Source organism: Polypterus senegalus, chromosome 18 (genome assembly GCF_016835505.1).
Source record: "Polypterus senegalus isolate Bchr_013 chromosome 18, ASM1683550v1, whole genome shotgun sequence".
In the NCBI taxonomy this organism is placed as follows: Eukaryota; Metazoa; Chordata; class Cladistia; order Polypteriformes; family Polypteridae; genus Polypterus; species Polypterus senegalus.
In genome coordinates, this window is record NC_053171.1 from 1,625,213 (window position 1) to 1,643,789 (window position 18,577).

Consider the following 18,577-nt stretch of genomic DNA (forward strand, 5'->3'; position numbering starts at 1 on the left):
TGTGGGCTTTAACACAAAGAGCAGCCAACAAGGTGGTCATTTTATGCAAAGGAGGAAGATTCAGCTGAGGCACATTTGTTGTGCTGTGTTGCAAATAAGATGCAGTCAAGTCAGCTCTACTGGATTGTTTGTAAGTACAGTCGATTGTTTTTAAACAATTAAAATAAAAATCTAATCTGTGAAAAATGTTGAAAATGAACAAATTATCTGTGAAAAAAATGAAGAAATTATAGCCATTGCAAAAAAGTAATAAAGGTGTGCAAGTGTGCAAAAAAGCAAAAAAACTGCTTTATTAAAAATGTATTAAAAAATTAAAAAATAAAAATTATTAAATAATTGAATTTTTTAAAAAATAAATAATTTAATTTTTAAATAAAATTAAAATTGCTTTATTAAAAATGTGTTAAAATTTAATTTAAAATTTATTGCAAAAAAGCAATAAAGGTGTGCAAGATATCAGAGCAAATGGTCAGCAGTGAAAAAATTACCAACAGAAATAAATAAGTGCAGTAAAAAGCTTTAGAGAGTGGTGTTGATGCTGCAGGACATTAGAAATGTGAGTATAAATGTGACACCCTGCTGGTGATGGAGTAACACAGTGACATGAGATATTGGACACGTTTAACTCAGAAAAGATTTCACTCTCGGCAACATCTTTAGAATTTGTTATTGTCAAATAAGTCTGCCGGGCTCATTGTCAAATTAGAAGTGATAGATGAAATACGTTTTCATTATGTAAAATCATATTTAAAATATTTGGAACATGCTTGGGTTAAAAATCTGTACGTTGGGAAATATCTGTGAACATAAAATCAGTTTTGAAATCATAAAGTCAAAGTGAGTTTTATAACGCTAAGTTGAATACACTGCATAATGTAATACTTATAAATATGGACCGAATTTTAAATATAGATAGATAGATAGATAGATAGATAAAAATAAATAATTTGTCATAAATGTTGATTCAAAAGGCAACTTTTGCATTATACTTAACAAATTTATCAGATTTCAATATCTGAAATGTTTGTACTGAAATGTTACAATTATGAGTTTCAACAGATGACATTCTGTGTAACTGATAATATTACGGCAATAAATTCACGTTAAACAAAGCCTTCTTTAAAGAGCAGCATGAGGGTATAATCCATCCATCTAGTCTCTGTACTATTTTCTGAGCTGGCTTATTTCGTTTTTAGGTTTATTTGATATTAAATGCTATCCTGGCAGTGTAGGGGTGTGAGGCAGAGACCACTCATGGATGGTGCTGACGTATTGCAAGACACACTCCTACATTTTAGGCTTATATTCAGTCACCAATCAACCAGTGGCTGTAGAAGAGAAACTGTCAACATGAAAATATTCGCTTCATTTTCCACTTGTAAGAATAGCTGACGACAGTGTGAAAAATAGCAATCCTGCATTTCAGGATATTTTCTAATAATAAGGGCCAGTATGAGAGCTAAGTTAGAAATCTGCAATGTGCACAACAATGGAATCACGCTGTCAGCTTTAAGAGACCCTCTGAATTTGTTTGAACTCTGTGACTTCTGCATTTTCGATGTTTGAGTCGAAGTGGCTATCAGCATCGATATTCGTGAAGGAACTGAAAACTCACAGCTTAAAGTTGAACTCTGGATAAACTTCTGCTTTCTTGTTTATTTTCAGGGTTGACGGTGATGACTTCCTTGGCATATGCAGGTAACAAGCTTTCAAATTTTCCAGTGGAAGTAACTCCTTAAGTTTTGTGAATGTTTCCGAGCTTTACAGTTAGAAGCAAACCCAGGGTTACCATTTTACCAACAGTGACACAAGTGACTCCATATATTGGACTTAACATAATAATAATTATATATGAAAAAAGATGATCCGCAGTGGCAACCCCTAATGGGAGCAGCCGAGAAAAGAAGAAGAAGAACATAATAATAATTATAATTTGATATTAACTTGTGGTTGTTACTTTTGTTTAATGTTATTGGCCATTTTACTTTCACAATGAAAATAAAGGTGTCAGGAGGCGGCTATTGGTTTTCCATTGGGGAATAAGATGACAGGCATTTCTGTCCCTGTCCACACTTAACTCTGTGGTTCTTTTCAATGTTGACTACACTGGCAGGCTGTGCTGTCAGGGTAGGTAGGGAGAAAAGCAACACAATACAAGAAACAGCAAAATGTTGTTTTTTAATTGAATTCTTAAATGGTTTTTACTCAGATCTGAACCACTTTTTTAGAAATTTTGGATTTCACCCAAACCCACAAAAAATAATTCGGCCTTAAATGACCTGATCTAATGTAGGACTTTGTGACTTGGATACTCTGCCATTTATGTTTTATGCTTTAAATTAATTCCAATTCTAATTGAAAAGGTGAAAAATGAGAGATTTTTATTTTAGAAAACTAAATACACAAAAGCAGTACTCAGTCCACTTCTGTTCACTCTGCTGACTCACAATTGAACGGCTTCTTACAGCTCCAACACCTTCATTAAGCGGATGACACAATTGTGGTGGGTTTCATCTGCAATCCCGATGAGTCAGTTTATAGTATGAAGATTCAACGACTGGCAGACTGGTGCAACTGCAGCAATCCGACTCTTAATGTGGACCAGACGAAAGAGATGTTTGTTGACTTGAGGAAGGCCATCTGCCCTCTATTGAAGACATCTTTGTAAAGCAGTGTATCCACATAGCTTACAGCATTGAGAACGAAAACTCCCACACCTCCCATGGTCGCTTTGTCCCATTTCTATTCAGGCAGAATATACTGTGGTATCCAAACCAGTTCCGCCAAGTACCACAAAAGCTTCTACACCTTGGGGGTCCGGACTGTGAACTCTGTGCTGCCTTCATGCACTCAGATCAGTCCCAGTAGCAAATTTATATGCAGTACATTTGTTACACTTGTCACTGCTGTTGTTTTTTACTACAGTATTAGTTTTATTGTTATTATTTATTAATTACTTATTCATTACTAATTATTTCAATTATTTCTCTCTCTCTCTTTCGTTACCTATTATTTATTTTAATTATTCTTTGTCTTTTATAGTATAGTAAAGTTCTTTATCTGTCTTGCACTTGTGCTGTGTTCATGAATATGCTGCACTCCGCTCTTGTTGAAGGTTATTTCACGCCACTGTCTGCTGTAATACGGTGAACGGATGGTATGCAATAAAGCCACTTGTCCTGACTTGACTTGAGGAACAGTATGAAACGGGAAGCATTTACTAAACCACAATATGCTAAATTAGAATTACGAAACACAATGGTTTGATTATCACACTATGCTTTTTCCTTCTTTTTGATAAGATGCAGACCTCAGATACATATTGCTGAGGTCACCGTCTATTGAACGTTGAATGTGATCGGAACCAAGAATAGGAAAGGTGAGGTGAACGTACAAAAAAAGATTCATAACAGTAGCTATAAAATTATTAAACCAGTACAAGTATACATACAAAAGAAAATCAAAAATGAAATCAATCAAATCCAGGACTGACAAAACATTGATTTATCACAATCAGTATATTCAAGTGTCCACACTAGGATTACAGACTTTGTTTGAAACCTCCTCTGACGACAGCACCAGTGAACATCCAAACCTGTCTGATTTTTTTTTGTATTGGATTTTGTAGTCACTTGTCTGAATTTCATTGTGATCTCTCGAAAATTTTTTAATCCATCCATCCAACTGCAGAACCACATTAATGCAATTTTGGTGAAAAAAAAATTATCCAAGGTTTACAACATCAGCAGAGTGTGCAAGCAAAAAACAATTCTGCAGAGACCACCAGTTCATCACGGGACGTGATCACACACACACTAGATAGTCAGAGTAAAAACAAATGAAAAGAAAAAAAGCACATCAGAAAGTTAAAAAAGAAAGCACAAACAAAAGGAGACAAAACCTAAGAAAACAGAATTGAAGCCAGGAGAGCCAACAGCAGGAGCAAAAATCTTTGGTTAAAAGTAAAAAGTAATTTCCCTGATATAAATCTTATTCTACAATTTTATTGATTAGATTTTGCAATATGTTAAAAAAACTTTGAACAGATCCTTTAAGAAAGAACTTTCCTAATCTCTCTATATATATAAAATTCAACATCTGTCTGTCTGTCTGTCTGTATGTCTATCCGCTTTTCACAAGAGAAATACTTAACTGATTTAGATTTGGTTTTTCTATAATTTGCGTGAACATTCTTGTTGATCTTTGCGACCTCTCTCATCGCGCTAAGTATCATAGTTTACTTGAAGTACCGATTTATTTGTGTGAATCTGAGAGAGATGCAGTGGGCCAAGGAGAGGGGGGGCAGGACCTTCCTCACTCACACGCCAGCCACGGGCATATCTTACATACGCTTAGCAAGAGAACGAGAAAGCTACTTAATGGATTTAGATTGGGTTTTTTTCTAGAATTTGCTTAAACATTACTGTTGATTTTGCAACTTCTCCCCTCTCGCTAAGAATCATAGTTCACTTGCAGAAGCAATATACTGTATGTGCGCCGAGACAGATGCTGTGGGCCGAGGAGACGGGAAAGCGCGACGTCAGGAGTGGGGAGTCGGTCTGCCTCTGCGTTTTGGAGTGTACTTTACCTCTGCTTAGCTAGCGATTCCTTTTTGTTTTATTGATTTTTAAAGTTTGTCCTGTTTCACTACTTTGCGGGCACAGCAGCGTGGAATGGCTAGTTTTAAATAATATAGACATCGGTTACCCACTGAGTTATAAAATGTGGGTCTGGATTCTTCCAGTCAATGTGCTGGTAGTGTGGTATCAACAATTACAATCAATTTCTCCTTCTCCACTTTAAGCACATCTGGGAGCCCACCACACACAGATGTCAATGAGTTTGGAGTGATTGTGACCCCAAGGCTGTCTGATAAACATTCAACGAGTTTTGTCCAAAATGATGTTCATTTGGTGCACTTCCAAAACATGTGGCCCGGTGAGGCTGCAGATCAATTGCATCATTCGCATGGTCGGATCTTGCCATGGATACATTTTGAACAATTCTAAACGAGATAAATGTGATCAAAAGTGGAATGATTCGATGCGCTGCACATATGGCGCTAGAGTGTATTCTGTGCATTGGCTGCCTACCACTCTTTTTCTGAGATATTAATTAAAAGATCCTTTCCCCTCCGTACCTTAGGATCTTTAAAAGGAAAAACTATGAGATGTTTTTATATATTGATGAGATGCTGTCTGAGTCTTCATGACTGATGTGTATTTCTTCTGGAATAGAAACGGGTGGAAGGTGTGGAAAATTGGGTAGGTTTGTTTTAGCAAAAGAAAGATGGTAAAAACACTATCTATACACAGTGTTTTAATCCCGGCTGTTTTCCAAAGATGAAGCACTATAAGTTTGTGAGTGTTGATAAAGGTGATTATCATGTAGAGAAGCGACAGATAAAACAGGCTTCTGGACTACAAGCAACTCACTTCTGACAGGAGTACCCGAATGTGCTATCAAGCTGCTGCAGATGGTCCAGAATGCAGAGGCCCGTCTTGTACTTAATCAGCTCTGCAGCAGCACTCATTAAGTTCAAATCTCTGATGTTTGCTTACAGAGTAGTCAGTGGGTCAGCACCTGCATATATGGATTCACCGATGAGATGCTATGGTCTTTCAAACTCACTCACTGGTCTGGTGATGCCACCTCTGTGTGGTATCAAGTGTCAATGCAGACTCTTTTCCTGTGTAGTTCCTAGTTGGTGGAACGGGCTGCCCACCTCCATTCTTGCTGCTGACTCCCTCAATGTATTTAAGATGCGATTGAACACTCATCTGTTCCGTGAATATCTGTCTAATTGATTAGAAAAAACAAAACGTTGCTCTGTGATCTTTTACATTGATGGTTGATTTGTTGTTACATTATGTGTAATTGCTTTATTGATTGTTGTAAATGTATTAGTTATTACATCATTTCACTTATAGCAATCAACTTGTGTTACCTGTCTTATCAAATTTGATGAACAAACACACCCTAACCCAATGTTACTTGATTATTGTATGTTTACCTCTTGTGTAAGTTGGCACCTTGAAGTGTGTTCTACATTGGTTCCATATTTGGAGTGATTGATGGACAATTGGATTATTGGTATAGTTTGTGTATTTGCCGCCAAGAAATTTGCCTGCAGGTTTTGGGATACAGAAAGAAATTCGACTACGCAAAGAAAAACCCACACAAATATTATAAGAATGTGCAGTCTCCACACAGACAGTAGCAAAAGCTCAGATTTGAACCCTTGATTTTGAAGCAGACTTGACGACTACACTAAGGTGCCAAATCGTGTGTTTATCACAGGGAAAAAAACAATAAAATGATCCATTGCTATTGGAATTTGTGGACTAAGCAGTAGATACAGAATCAGGAGTCGTTTATTTGGTCTGAAGAATTAATCTCACTGAGTTCTGCACTTGAATGAGATGCACACACACACACAGAACCTTTTCATTTTTCATTCATCTCTGTAATTCTGTTACAGGAGGATCAGACCTGAGCCACGGTAACTAACTGTTCAGTGACAATGTAATAAATAGAGGAGGTCCATTGAAACACGGCAGACCTGTGGGTTCAGAACTGATGATGTTAATTTCTTAGATGTTGAAGTTCAGTCAATGGATGAAAAATGTAATCCAAGAAGCTGACTTCAACAGAGCAGGAGTGTTAAAAATTCGAATCGAGCTCATCCCGCTGGTTTACAGTCTGGCTGTTAACTCAGAGACACAGATAAGACGAGAGGCGTCTGGTCTCTCACTGAACTTTCTAAACTCTCTTCTTGATTAAATGTTTCCCTTGAAGCCGTCTTATGATTCCTGTCTCAACAAACATAAAACTTTTATCCTTGGGTGGTCAGCAGAGTCTCTCACATTAAGTTTAGTGTCTCTGTCCAATTCTGCTACTTCTCCCACTAAGAAAAGCATCCATCAAATCTTAAAAAGGTGCAAAATAAATATCCATGTTAAAAAAATAAGGAGACACATTGCCAATATACTGATTTGTATGTCTTTATTATTTTTATCCAAATTTTAAGATTTCGTTTTGTGTAAAATTCTCATTTTCGATGAAAGGTTGCATTGGATCTGTCAACTTTCTGTCACTTTGTGAATGACATCTTTTTTTTTTAACAGATCATCCTAAGGTGACACTAATGATGAAGAATCAGAAGGAAGCAGTTTACATGGATGAGAATGTGACTCTGGAGTGTAGCATTGAGAGTGACTTACCTAACTGGAAATATCGCTGGTATAAAAGATATTTAGGCATATGGAGGGAAATGTATGGCATCACTGAAGATACCTACACACTTCAGAGGGTGTTGTCAACTGACAGTGGAGAGTACTGGTGTGCTGCTGTCAGAGATGAGCATCCTTACTACTTAGAGTTGAGCAATAATGTGACACTGACTGTTCAAGGTGAGTATGTGTGTGTGTGTGATGACATGAGGGTCAGCAATTACCAGTGGTCACTTACCTGTCCAGCGCATACAGGAAAGATGGAGTCTCTATCTCCATGTGGCCGCTTGGTGGTTTTGGAGGAGTGATGTTTTCTTCTTTGAAATTAGTTTTCTGTATGGAATTAAGCTGAGGAAGATCACCACCCCAGGCCAAAAGTGCTGAAGACAACAATTGCCCTTGTCTCCATTGTTTACAGTTTGCCTGTTTACTCCTTCAACTCTTTTTTTTGATAAAATGTTACCTTTGAAGGCATCTTTGTGACACTTAAAACTTAGATTTTTTGTTTTCATGGTGTGACAGTCACGTTCTTTAGTGTGTTTCTCCTGGGGCCTCATGTATAACACCATGTGTAGAATTCACATTAACATGGTGTATGGACAAAAACAGAAATGTGCATAAGCCCAAAAAAATCCAGTTGCATAAATCAGTGCGTACGTCAACTTCCCCGTTCTTCCCCTACATAAATCCCGGTTAGTTTGAAGTGTACCACACGTGCACGTGCCTGCCGCCCCACCCCATCTCCTCTTTGAATATGCAAATCAATATAAATAGTCCTTAAGTTAAGCGTTCTGTGAAAAGACAATGGCAAAAGGACAGGGTAAACAGAAGAATTTCAGTAAATACCAAGTGGAGGCAAAGAAAAATGTACAGTTTGTTGGTTTAAACAATGCTATAAACAAAAAAAAGGAAGTTGATCGATTGATATAGAGTGCCGGAGAAACTTGAATGTTCAAGTTGAGAAAGTCGCACAGTGCCTGAAATATATTGTCAGATATCAAAGTCGCCGTGAAAAGTCGAGTTGTAGCCCACCATCTCAGTGTCATATAGATGCTTATTAGGGTACAAAGAAAAAAATAGGGACACAGTGGGAAAAAAAACCTTGAAATGTCAACTTTAATCTCGATGTTTCCATTTTGATCACATTGTTTATTTTGTCATTAAAGTAGAATGTCATAAACTACATCTTAAAATCTTTTAATTAACTACTCTCTCAAATCCCATCGCAACAAAAGTAGCACGTTAAATGCTTGGTATTCTATGTATTCTTCTAGGGACATTATGTTTGTGAATCACTACGTGCTTCTTAAATTGGCTGTCTCTTACGCAGGACACAGAATACATTACATTCATAATATTACAGCTCTCTGTACAATTTAAATACTAAGATGATGAAATTAATTAAAGCATGTATTAAAGATTGTTCCTGCAAGATGCTTTGCTACTGGCTCTTTCAAATGTACTAACCCCCAATTCCTGTTCTTCCTTTTCTTTCTCCAATTGACCAATCTTCACATAATCAGCTCTTCAATAGTTGTCACGACATCTGTAAGCTTAGAACGCCAATTCTTCAAAACTTTTAAGGAACATTGAAATATCTTCGTAGTGCTTGTTTAATTATTCCTTCCAGGATCATGCCCGTCCCAGCAGGCATACAGCGCCAGGCAGGAACAATCCCTGAATGGGGCGCTAGTTCATCGCTACAGCTGCACCACCGTGTTTACACATTTAATTAATAATGGTATACATTATTTACATGAAGTTAAAAATGTATCTGTGTAATGTAATATACATACTTTACTGCATTTCATCTTAAAACTAATATCAAGAGCTCCAAGAAGGTCAATGTAAATTGACTTAGAAGCCAGTTGTCATCATCTGTAAATACGTGCTCTCTTCTATTGAATTGAATAGAATTCCTTTATTTCATTGTATGGTACATTGGGATTCAATATGCAAATCTTCCATAAACTTATTTTCCTATAAAATGGTAAAATAACAACAAGAACAACAACAATAATAATGATAATAATAAAAATACGATAAAAAAATTAAAAATATACTATACAAATACATAAGTGGCTCAGGCTGTGCAATATTACAACTGTAATGTATGTTTGCGGTGAGGTAATTGTACTAATAAGTACAAACAGTTCCACTGGGAGCACTTGATGGACTGATGAGTGCATTTATAGCTCTTGTGATTAAACTGGGGCGGCACGGTGGCGCAGTGGTGGTGCTGCTGCCTCGCAGTTAGGAGACCTAGGTTCGCTTCCCGGGTCCTCCCTGCATGGAGTTTGCATGTTCTCCCTGTGTCTCCGTGGGTTTCCTCCCACAGTCCAAAGACATGCAGGTTAGGTGGATTGGCGATTGTAAATTGTCCCTAGTGTGCGCTTGGTGTGTTGGTGTGGGTGTGTGTGTCCTGCGGTGGGTTGGCGCCCTGCCCAGGATTGGTTGCTGCCTTGTGTCCTGTGTAGGCTGGGATTGGCTCCAGCAGACCCCCGTGACCCTGTGTTCGGATTCAACGGGTTGGAAAATGGATGGATGATTAAACTGTTTCTGAATCGCAAAGTTTGTGCAGGAAAGGCTATGAAGTATTTGCTGAACGGGAGAAGTTCGAATAGACTGTGTTCATGACTGAGGCAGCGTGTGCTGGATGCTGCACACAAATAATTCTCTCTGCTCTTGACACAATCAGCCGTAGAGCTTTCCAATCCGCAGCTGTACAGCTGTGATTCCACACTCAGATACAGTGGATTAAAATACTTTGAGTGGTGCACTGAGAGTAACAACGCTAAAACAGCAATAGTATTTGGAATAGTTTGGCCATTCCGTGCACAATTATATGGTTGCAGGTTGATTACAATCAGATGCCTTAAACTAAAAAACGATATGTGGTTAATTTCAGTGTATTTCATAAAGCCGTGTCAGGGATGTGAACCTAAAAAATAAAGAGAAGCCACCCAGGAACAGTAGCATGCTTTGATGCAGTTTGCAAAACCAAGCCAAAAACATGCGTAAGCTATGGCTTGAGCTGGTGTGAGAATGAGCGTGGCTTTACGCCAAGTTTAGTTTTTATAAATCACGATGTGAGCATGGAAACGGGCATATTCAACATTTTTGTACGTACACATCATTTATACATAAGGCCCCTGGTCTGTAGCACCTCTTACCTAAGGCAATGGTTGTTCATCAAACCTTATAAAGATAAAAAAACATTCATGTAAAGTTTTTGAAGAGGCAGCATGATGATGTATTGATTTGTATGTTTTTATTTTTATTAACTAATCTGTAAGGTTCGATTGTGAGTAAAGATTTGAACAATCTGTACGTGAAACTTTAATTTCATTATTACATCTTCCATTTGTGGGAGGACACTAAGTGTCTGTGTTTGTTTTGTCAATGAATTTTTGTAAATTTCATTTAGTGTTGAAATGACATAATTTATACCTGTGCTGGTTTTCATTGGTTTTCTATCTTCACTAATGGAATACTTTCTCATACATCTGGTCCCACTGCTGCAGAACACTAGGACAGTGGTTCATCTAGTAAACTTGTACCACAACATTGGGGGTCATGCAAACAGGAAGAGGGAGGTGTGGCTGGAGAGTCGTGAATACGGAAAAAGTAAAGAGTGAACACAGAGTTGGGATTTTCATCCATTTTAGAAAACGTGTTCTTTGGCCACTTTTACAGGGTTTGATTCTTTCAAATGTCTTCTCACTATGCAATAAAATGGATGTAATTCAGTTATTCGCCAGCTGATTGCTCTTTCACTTTGCACTGGCCGGAATGTCTCTGTCCATGATGAGGCTATCAGTCTCCCTAGTTTTAGTCTGTTCAGAGCTTATTGATGTCATGAACACTGCAGAGTGTGCCTTTATATGAACAATTTGTGGTGCAGCAGAGTCATAATGTAGAGAAGAAGCTCATCACGTCATCTAGAATTTCTAATAACCGTTTTATCTGATGGGGACATTTGCATCCATTATTCTGATTAGAGTTTGTTTTACCACCTGTCAAGGAAATTCTATGATGGCAATGTAGATTTTATCATATCAGTTATTTCTTTCTAAAAATAAATCTCTAAATTTCTGACATTATCTTGGGTGACGTTAATTATTTCATACTGGTATATAAACTCCCCAATACAAATAGCTGGTGAGATGTTCTACTGAGGTACTGCCACAGGACTATTCCAAATTCTTGCCTATTCCACAGATCTCCTAGGAGACTCGGACCATAATATTCCTTGTGATTTCTTACAAGCAGAAATTAAAATCATCTGAAGCATAAATAAAAAAACAGTGTGTAAGTGAATGAGTAAAAGGTTTCACTGCAGCAACCCCAAACAGGAGCAGCCGAAAGAAGAAGAAGAGGTGCAAGTGAATGAATGAGGATATGCAGAGACAAGGTGATGGCCTGAACTTTTTAATCATGACAGAAGTACAATGCAAGTCCTGTATGATGTCCATCTCTTTGGACTCTGGCTTTGATGTAAGCACAGTTGACTGTGATGAAAAAAAAATTCTTCAGTGCTGGCCTGCTAATGTCCTTCTACTGAGAAGTTTTAAAACAAACTCCCTTTACCATCTGAACTGCGAAGAATGAAAATTTAAAAGGAAGGAACTGAATTTTAAAGCAGGAGCTCTGATTGTCTATTTCTTCTCTGTTTAAAATTGCATTTCTTTTTCCATACAGACGAACCAAAGGCAGCACTGAAAATAAGGAAACCTATACACATCGGAGACAATGTGATCCTGGACTGCAGCACTGGTGGCAGCCTTACTGGCTGGACATACACTTGGTACAAACTGAACTGGGAAGGAGACAGTGATTTACTTAATGGCACCACTGGAGACACTTACACGGTCCAGTCTGTGACTCAGTCTAATACTGGAGTGTACTGGTGTATTGGTAATAGACGTTTGCTTCCTTATTTCTCCAAGCCCAGCAATGCTGTTACACTGAGTTTTCAAGGTAAGTGTGTGACCACAGAGGTGTTATTCCCATGAATTTTCTCAGTGGGTTTACAGTTTAGAAGTTTAAGACAGTGACACTTCAATTGCTTCTTTTTTTAAATTCATTTACAGTTTGACATCAGATATTATCTGACTTTAAATGTTTGGTAACATACATTCAACATTTTGGACCCAAGATGAGAGAAGGGGTGCCAGCTTTTCAACAAGCTCTCTTTTGAGTATCGTTTGAGCTGATCGAGTCATCACTAAATTTTACAGATTAGTTGGAAAGGAGAAACTCCTTTCATTTTTTTTTAAGTCACATCTTTGTAGGAAGGACAGACAGAACAGAAAAGGAGGCTGTGTTGCTATTTATGTCAAATAGAATTTAAATGCAAGTCCAATTCACTTGGAGCATGATCCCCATCTTAGTGAGGACATCTGGCTTCATCTGTAAAGCATTTAGCGAAGAGGCCTTATTTTATGGGTGTATTACAGTCCACCTAATGCAGATGAGATTTTCAATGATTATCTTTTAAGTAATATTTAAAAAGGCAAGATTACAGGGGGTGCAGTAGAAATCAATATCTTAATTAAAAAAAAGAAAGTTATCATCTAACCAGACAAGTCCGTAATCAGGCAAGAGAAAAGCTTGTTCAACTGCAGAATTTATTATTATTTAGCTAATGCATGAACAGGGAGTACTCTTTTGAAGCATAAGGAAAGATGTTAATTTTATAAACTATTGCATTTACATACAGTGTAACATATTCCCCCCTTTGGTAATTGATAAAGCCAAACTGTATTTTGGACCCAAGATGAGAGAAGCGTTGCCAGCTTTTCAACAACCTGTGCTGCCTTTCACCTCAGGGCCTGCCTTCGTCAATTACAGTCCGATCACCCTTTCTCTCCTCCTGATCTGCGGAAAAACAGTAACAAACAGGCAAAATCAGTGTAAATCATTCAAATAAAATCAATAATATTGAACATTAAAAAATCAAACACAAACAATAACACGTAAAATCGTATTCCATAACCTCATAACTTCAAAGTATGATGATAAAAAATTATCAATAACTATTTGATCAATGTATTTAATTTGCTCTTATCCAACAAACATTAGTTATGTTAGTTCACAGAAATGTACGTCGTCCTGTATTTTTCATTTATGATCAAATCATTTAATATTATCATTGGTGGTGACATAGACAGCACAAGTATTTACCTGAAAACTTCAAAATGTCTCTAGCTTATGTTGCCAATGATGTATTTAACAATCAGAGATAGTCCAAATACACACAGTCATGCTCGCATCCTCATGCTCTCATCTACAAAGTTGCCCAACGTATATTCAGCTGTGGTCTTATCGCTTTTGTTGCATAAAGCAAACTGATATCTTGCTGAAGTAGGTACCCATTCTCCCTTCGGGAGACGTCAACACTACTTCTGTTAATGCAAGTCACTGGCTCATGTATTTAAATTGCAAGAGCTGTAACCAGGCTTCTTATCAAAATCTTCTGCCACCAGCTGGGATCATCGGCTTGTATCTGGGCTTTCTAATTTCACAAACTGCACACCTCGCCACTCCATACATAAGACACTCCATCTCTGCAGTCCTAAATAATACTTTGTTTTGCTATCTTCTGTATTACTTAGGCCCAAGAAGCCATAGTATTAATTATTTGTCTTGTATTGTCACCAACGGTTTCTGTCTATTTGGCCCTAAGTACCCCAGTTCCTAGAAAACAACATTACCCCACAAACGTTATTTCCCTTATACCTTCTTCTACAAACATTAAAAGGTTTGTGCTGTATCCCTATTCTAATTTAGCATGTTTAATCATAAAACCTTATATCATGCAATTTATGTTCTGACGTTGTATCTAATCCTAACAAGTTTCTAATACGGTACTATTGACATTTGTACCATCCTGTGTATCAATTACTATTACACAATAAAATTCACAATCTTCATGAAAAACAAAAGTTATCAAACAAATGGTGCATTTTGCTTGTTTCAAGAGCCTTCATCTTATAATAGATTTAGACATTTTGTCCTGAGTGTCTCTATTCCCAAAGCACTTGTTATTTATCATCCCTTAAATTTTAATCATTCTTCTCAGTGAACAAATTTTCATTTATGTTAAACTCTGTTATTCATTCTAAATCAATAACCAAGGAGGTGTAAATTGCACTGACTTTTAACTGGTAATGCTGCAAGTGCAAATATGTTAATTACTAATGTAGAGTTATAAATGCTAGTAATCAGGTGACAAACTCTGATTAATAGTCCAAATTACACACAAACATGAATCTTTAAAGGTGACTGGTCTATTCTCACCAAGTATCAACAGGCTTATTAAAAACATCTATCTAAAAAGATTTACTCTTACACATTGATTTTACTCTAAGTGCTGAGTTGTTATACGTTAAATATATATATGTTAAATTCATAATAATGATGCAGTGCTTTCATTAATAAAACAATGGTTACAAATATTAAATAAATACATGTTGCTCATGAAAGGAGTTCATTTGCCTTGCTGTGCCTGCAAATAAAGATTTTTCCTCCTGTACCTTCCATATCTCCATGGTTCAAATCTTCTTTGAAAGACATTGCTGCCGAACAATAGAGATCAGAGTGTGATTCCGACTGCTAAGGCAAGAAAAAATCAAGCACTTGGTGAAACAAATCAAGGACAGTAAAGAACGTAGAACTTTCAAGAGTAAAAGTGTGAATCAGGTCTTGGGGTCCGTAACCCCAAAGCAAAAGATATCAGTATCTGGAGCTTTTGGTTAGATAAATGGGGCTCTGGTCTGGATGCCATGCAGGTTATCCTTCCAAATTCTGGACACACAATTGTCTTTTGGCGTCAATGGTCCCCAGTGCAGTTGAGTTGTTAGCAGCAGGAACCCGTGATCCCTTGGACTGGAATTTGAGTATGTTGTCCAATAGTCAATTTGTCGAAGGCTTGATCTCCTCTCTAGTATGACTTTTTTCTCCTTGGAGATGGATGATTCACTCATCTGCAGACCTTTAACTAAAGAATATTAATGTTGTTTCCATTTTTATTAGTTAGCACTGAAAAAATGAAAACTCAGAAGTCTTAAAAATAACAGTATTGAAACAGGGAATTGCATTTTAGCTAGAAACTCACTGATTTATAGACTTTAAAGCAGCAGTTTAATTTGCTGTCTGGTCTCTGAGTTACTTTGTACATTTGTTTTTTTCTTTTCTTCCCTACAGAGAAACTAAAACTCAAACTAAGGATGAAAAATCAGAAAGAACAGATTTACGAAGGGGACGATGTGACTCTAGAGTGCAGAATTGAGGGAGGCTTACCTGGCTGGAGATACCGTTGGTTCAAAACGTGGTCGAACAAGTGGAAGGAGATTACTGGTATCACTGGAGACACGTATACATTGAAATCTGTGAGCTCATCTGACAGTAGAGAATACTTGTGTTGGGCTGTCAGAGATGATCCACATGATTACTCAGAGGTCAGCAATGCCATGACACTGAATGTTCAAGGTGAGTTTGCGACGGCTGGGAACTCAGAGATGTACAGAGGTCAATTACTGTCTGTTTCAGACTAGGTGGAATTTAGAGCTTTAGAGGAGGGGACCATACATGGAAGTGTAAAATCTCTGAGATAAGAATGTAAGGAAATAAACTAAAACTTAGTAAGCCCACCTCAGGAGCAAATGAAAAAACACAACAGTCACACCTCTCAATTATGTTTTTTTTTATCTCTCTTCTCATACAAAGTGTTTCTTAAAGGTGGTTTGTTTCTTTGATTCTTGTTCTTTTACCGACATGGTGTGTGGTCAGCTGGCTCACTCACATTGCACTTTTGCGTCTGTTTAGTTCTGCTGTGCCTGAATAAATGAATAATATTTGTAATAACAGAAAACAATGAGGATGCAAAACTTTATAGGCCGACGAAACAATTTAATTCTACTAAGGAGCTTTTGAGTGTAGCTTGTCCTTACTCTGCCACTGCATCCGAGACACGGCCACTGCACTGCATTGTGAAATGGAAACTCAAAGGACCACGTTAAAGTCACAATGTTGTTCGGGTTTTATTCATCAAGATTACTGAATTGGATGACACAAACAAAATAAGCAATCACATAATCAGCCTCCCTTCATATATAACTCCACTCTCTCTAGCCAGCCTAAGTGCGACTGGGTAGAGACTCTCAAAGCCCGCAACTCATGACACAGGGGCAATGCTCAATAATATACACTCACCTAAAGGATTATTAGGACCACCATACTAATACGGTGTTTGACCCCCTTTCGCTTTCAGAACTGCCTTAATTCTACGTGGCATTGATTCAACAAGGTGCTGAAAGCATTCTTTAGAAATGTTGGCCCATATTGATAGGATAGCATCTTGCAGTTGATGGAGATTTGTGGGATGCACATCCAGGGCACGAAGCTCCCGTTCCACTACATCCCAAAGATGTTCTATTGGGTTGAGATCTGGTGACTGTGGGGGCCATTTTAGTACAGTGAACTCATTGTCATGTTCAAGAAACCAATTTGAAATGATTCGAGCTTTGTGACATGGTGCATTATCCTGCTGGAAGTAGCCATCAGAGGATGGGTACATGGTGGTCATGAAGGGATGGACATGGTCAGAAACAATGCTCAGGTAGCCCGTGGCATTTAAACGATGCCCAATTGGCACTAAGGGACCTAAAGTGTGCCAAGAAAACATCCCCCACACCATTACACCACCACCACCACCAGCGTGCACAGTGGTAACAAGGCATGATGGATCCATGTTCTCATTCTGTTTAAACCAAATTCTGACTCTACCATTTGAATGTCTCAACAGAAATCGAGACTCATCAGACCAGGCAACATTTTTCCAGTATTCAACTGTCCAATTTTGGTGAGCTCGTGAAAATTGTAGCCTCTTTTTCCTATTTGTAGTGGAGATGAGTGGTACCCGTTGGAGTCTTCTGCTGTTGTAGCCCATCCGCCTCAAGGTTGTGCGTGTTGTGACTTCACAAATGCTTTGCTGCATACCTCGGTTGTAACGAGTGGTTATTTCAGTCAAAGTTGCTCTTCTATCAGCTTGAATCAGTCGGCCCATTCATTCTCCTCTGACCTCTAGCATCAACAAGGCATTTTCGCCCACAGGACTGCCGCATACTGGATGTTTTTCCCTTTTCACACCATTCTTTGTAAACCCTAGAAATGGTTGTGCGTGAAAATCCCAGTAACCAAGCAGATTGTGAAATACTCAGACCGGCCCGTCTGGCACCAACAACCATGCCACGCTCAAAATTGCTTAAATCACCTTTCTTTGCCATTCTGACATTCAGTTTGGAGTTCAGGAGATTGTCTTGACCAGGACCACACCCCTAAATGCATTGAAGCAACTGCCATGTGATTGGTTGATTAGATAATTGCATTAATGAGAAATTGAACAGGTGTTCCTAATAATCCTTTAGGTGAGTGTATATACTGTATAGAAAAACCAGAATAAAATCATTTAATACAATTTTATCATAACCTATATTCAATATTATTAAATGAATGAGGGAATTTGGGAAAATTAAGCAAGTTAAATAAATCCCCGTTACACAAGCAAACTCACCTCACCCTGAGGCCTGTTCAGCATGAGAACATAACAGGAGGGATGTGAATTCAAAAACAGAAACTCAGTTCACTTACAAGGTTTAAAGCCGCAGATGTGGTTGGCTGATTTCTTTCTGTTGTCACTTAAATCTGATCTCTTTTTCTATGCAGAGGAATTGAAGGCGACAGTGAAAATGAGGAATGAGAGGAAACCTGTGTACATCGGAGACAGCGTCACTCTGGAATGCAACATTGAGGGGGGCTTAACTAGCACTAAGTACACATGGAGGAAGGCATTTTGGTGGACCAATCTTCACCACATCTCTGGAAACACTGTCACAATCCATAATGTGACTCAGTCTGACAGTGGAGCATACTGGTGTTACGGCTCATTACCAGTCTCATATCTCAGTGATGTTTTACTTCTGACTGTTCAAGGTGAGTGTATGAGCACTGGAGGGTCAGCAGTGTGCAGTGGTCACTAACTGTCCAGTACGGCTCAAGCAGGAGAATTTATAGAAGGGACCTTTAACTTATTTAAGGTTCAATGACTTCTTTTAACTAATTCATTTACACTTTGATATCCTTTTTCAGCTGAGCTCATTGTATCACCATACAGAAACACACAACAAAGGAGGGCTTGTCAACAGGGGTGATGGACACAAGTGCAGCTCAGTAGCTGATTAAATGCACTGTGGGGAAAAATCAAGTGGGGCTGCCAATCTGAGTTATTCTCACTGCTCTCCATTTTAAGACGATTATTTCAAAAGAGTGTGTGGCATACAGCT

At 38.0% G+C, this 18,577-nt stretch overlaps 1 protein-coding gene across 2 annotated transcripts in view; it reads left to right on the plus strand.

Moving 5' to 3' along the window:
- LOC120518735 (Fc receptor-like protein 5) overlaps positions 1-18,577 on the plus strand; it is a 43,075-nt gene continuing 24,498 nt past the window's right edge. For both annotated transcript variants that reach the window (XM_039741678.1, XM_039741679.1), the window contains exons 1-6: positions 1-130; positions 1,666-1,698; positions 7,128-7,412; positions 11,934-12,212; positions 15,441-15,725; positions 17,961-18,227. In XM_039741678.1, coding sequence (XP_039597612.1) covers positions 100-130; positions 1,666-1,698; positions 7,128-7,412; positions 11,934-12,212; positions 15,441-15,725; positions 17,961-18,227 — 1,180 coding nt within the window. In that variant the 5' untranslated portion in view covers positions 1-99. The remainder of the gene's footprint in view (positions 131-1,665; positions 1,699-7,127; positions 7,413-11,933; positions 12,213-15,440; positions 15,726-17,960; positions 18,228-18,577) is intronic.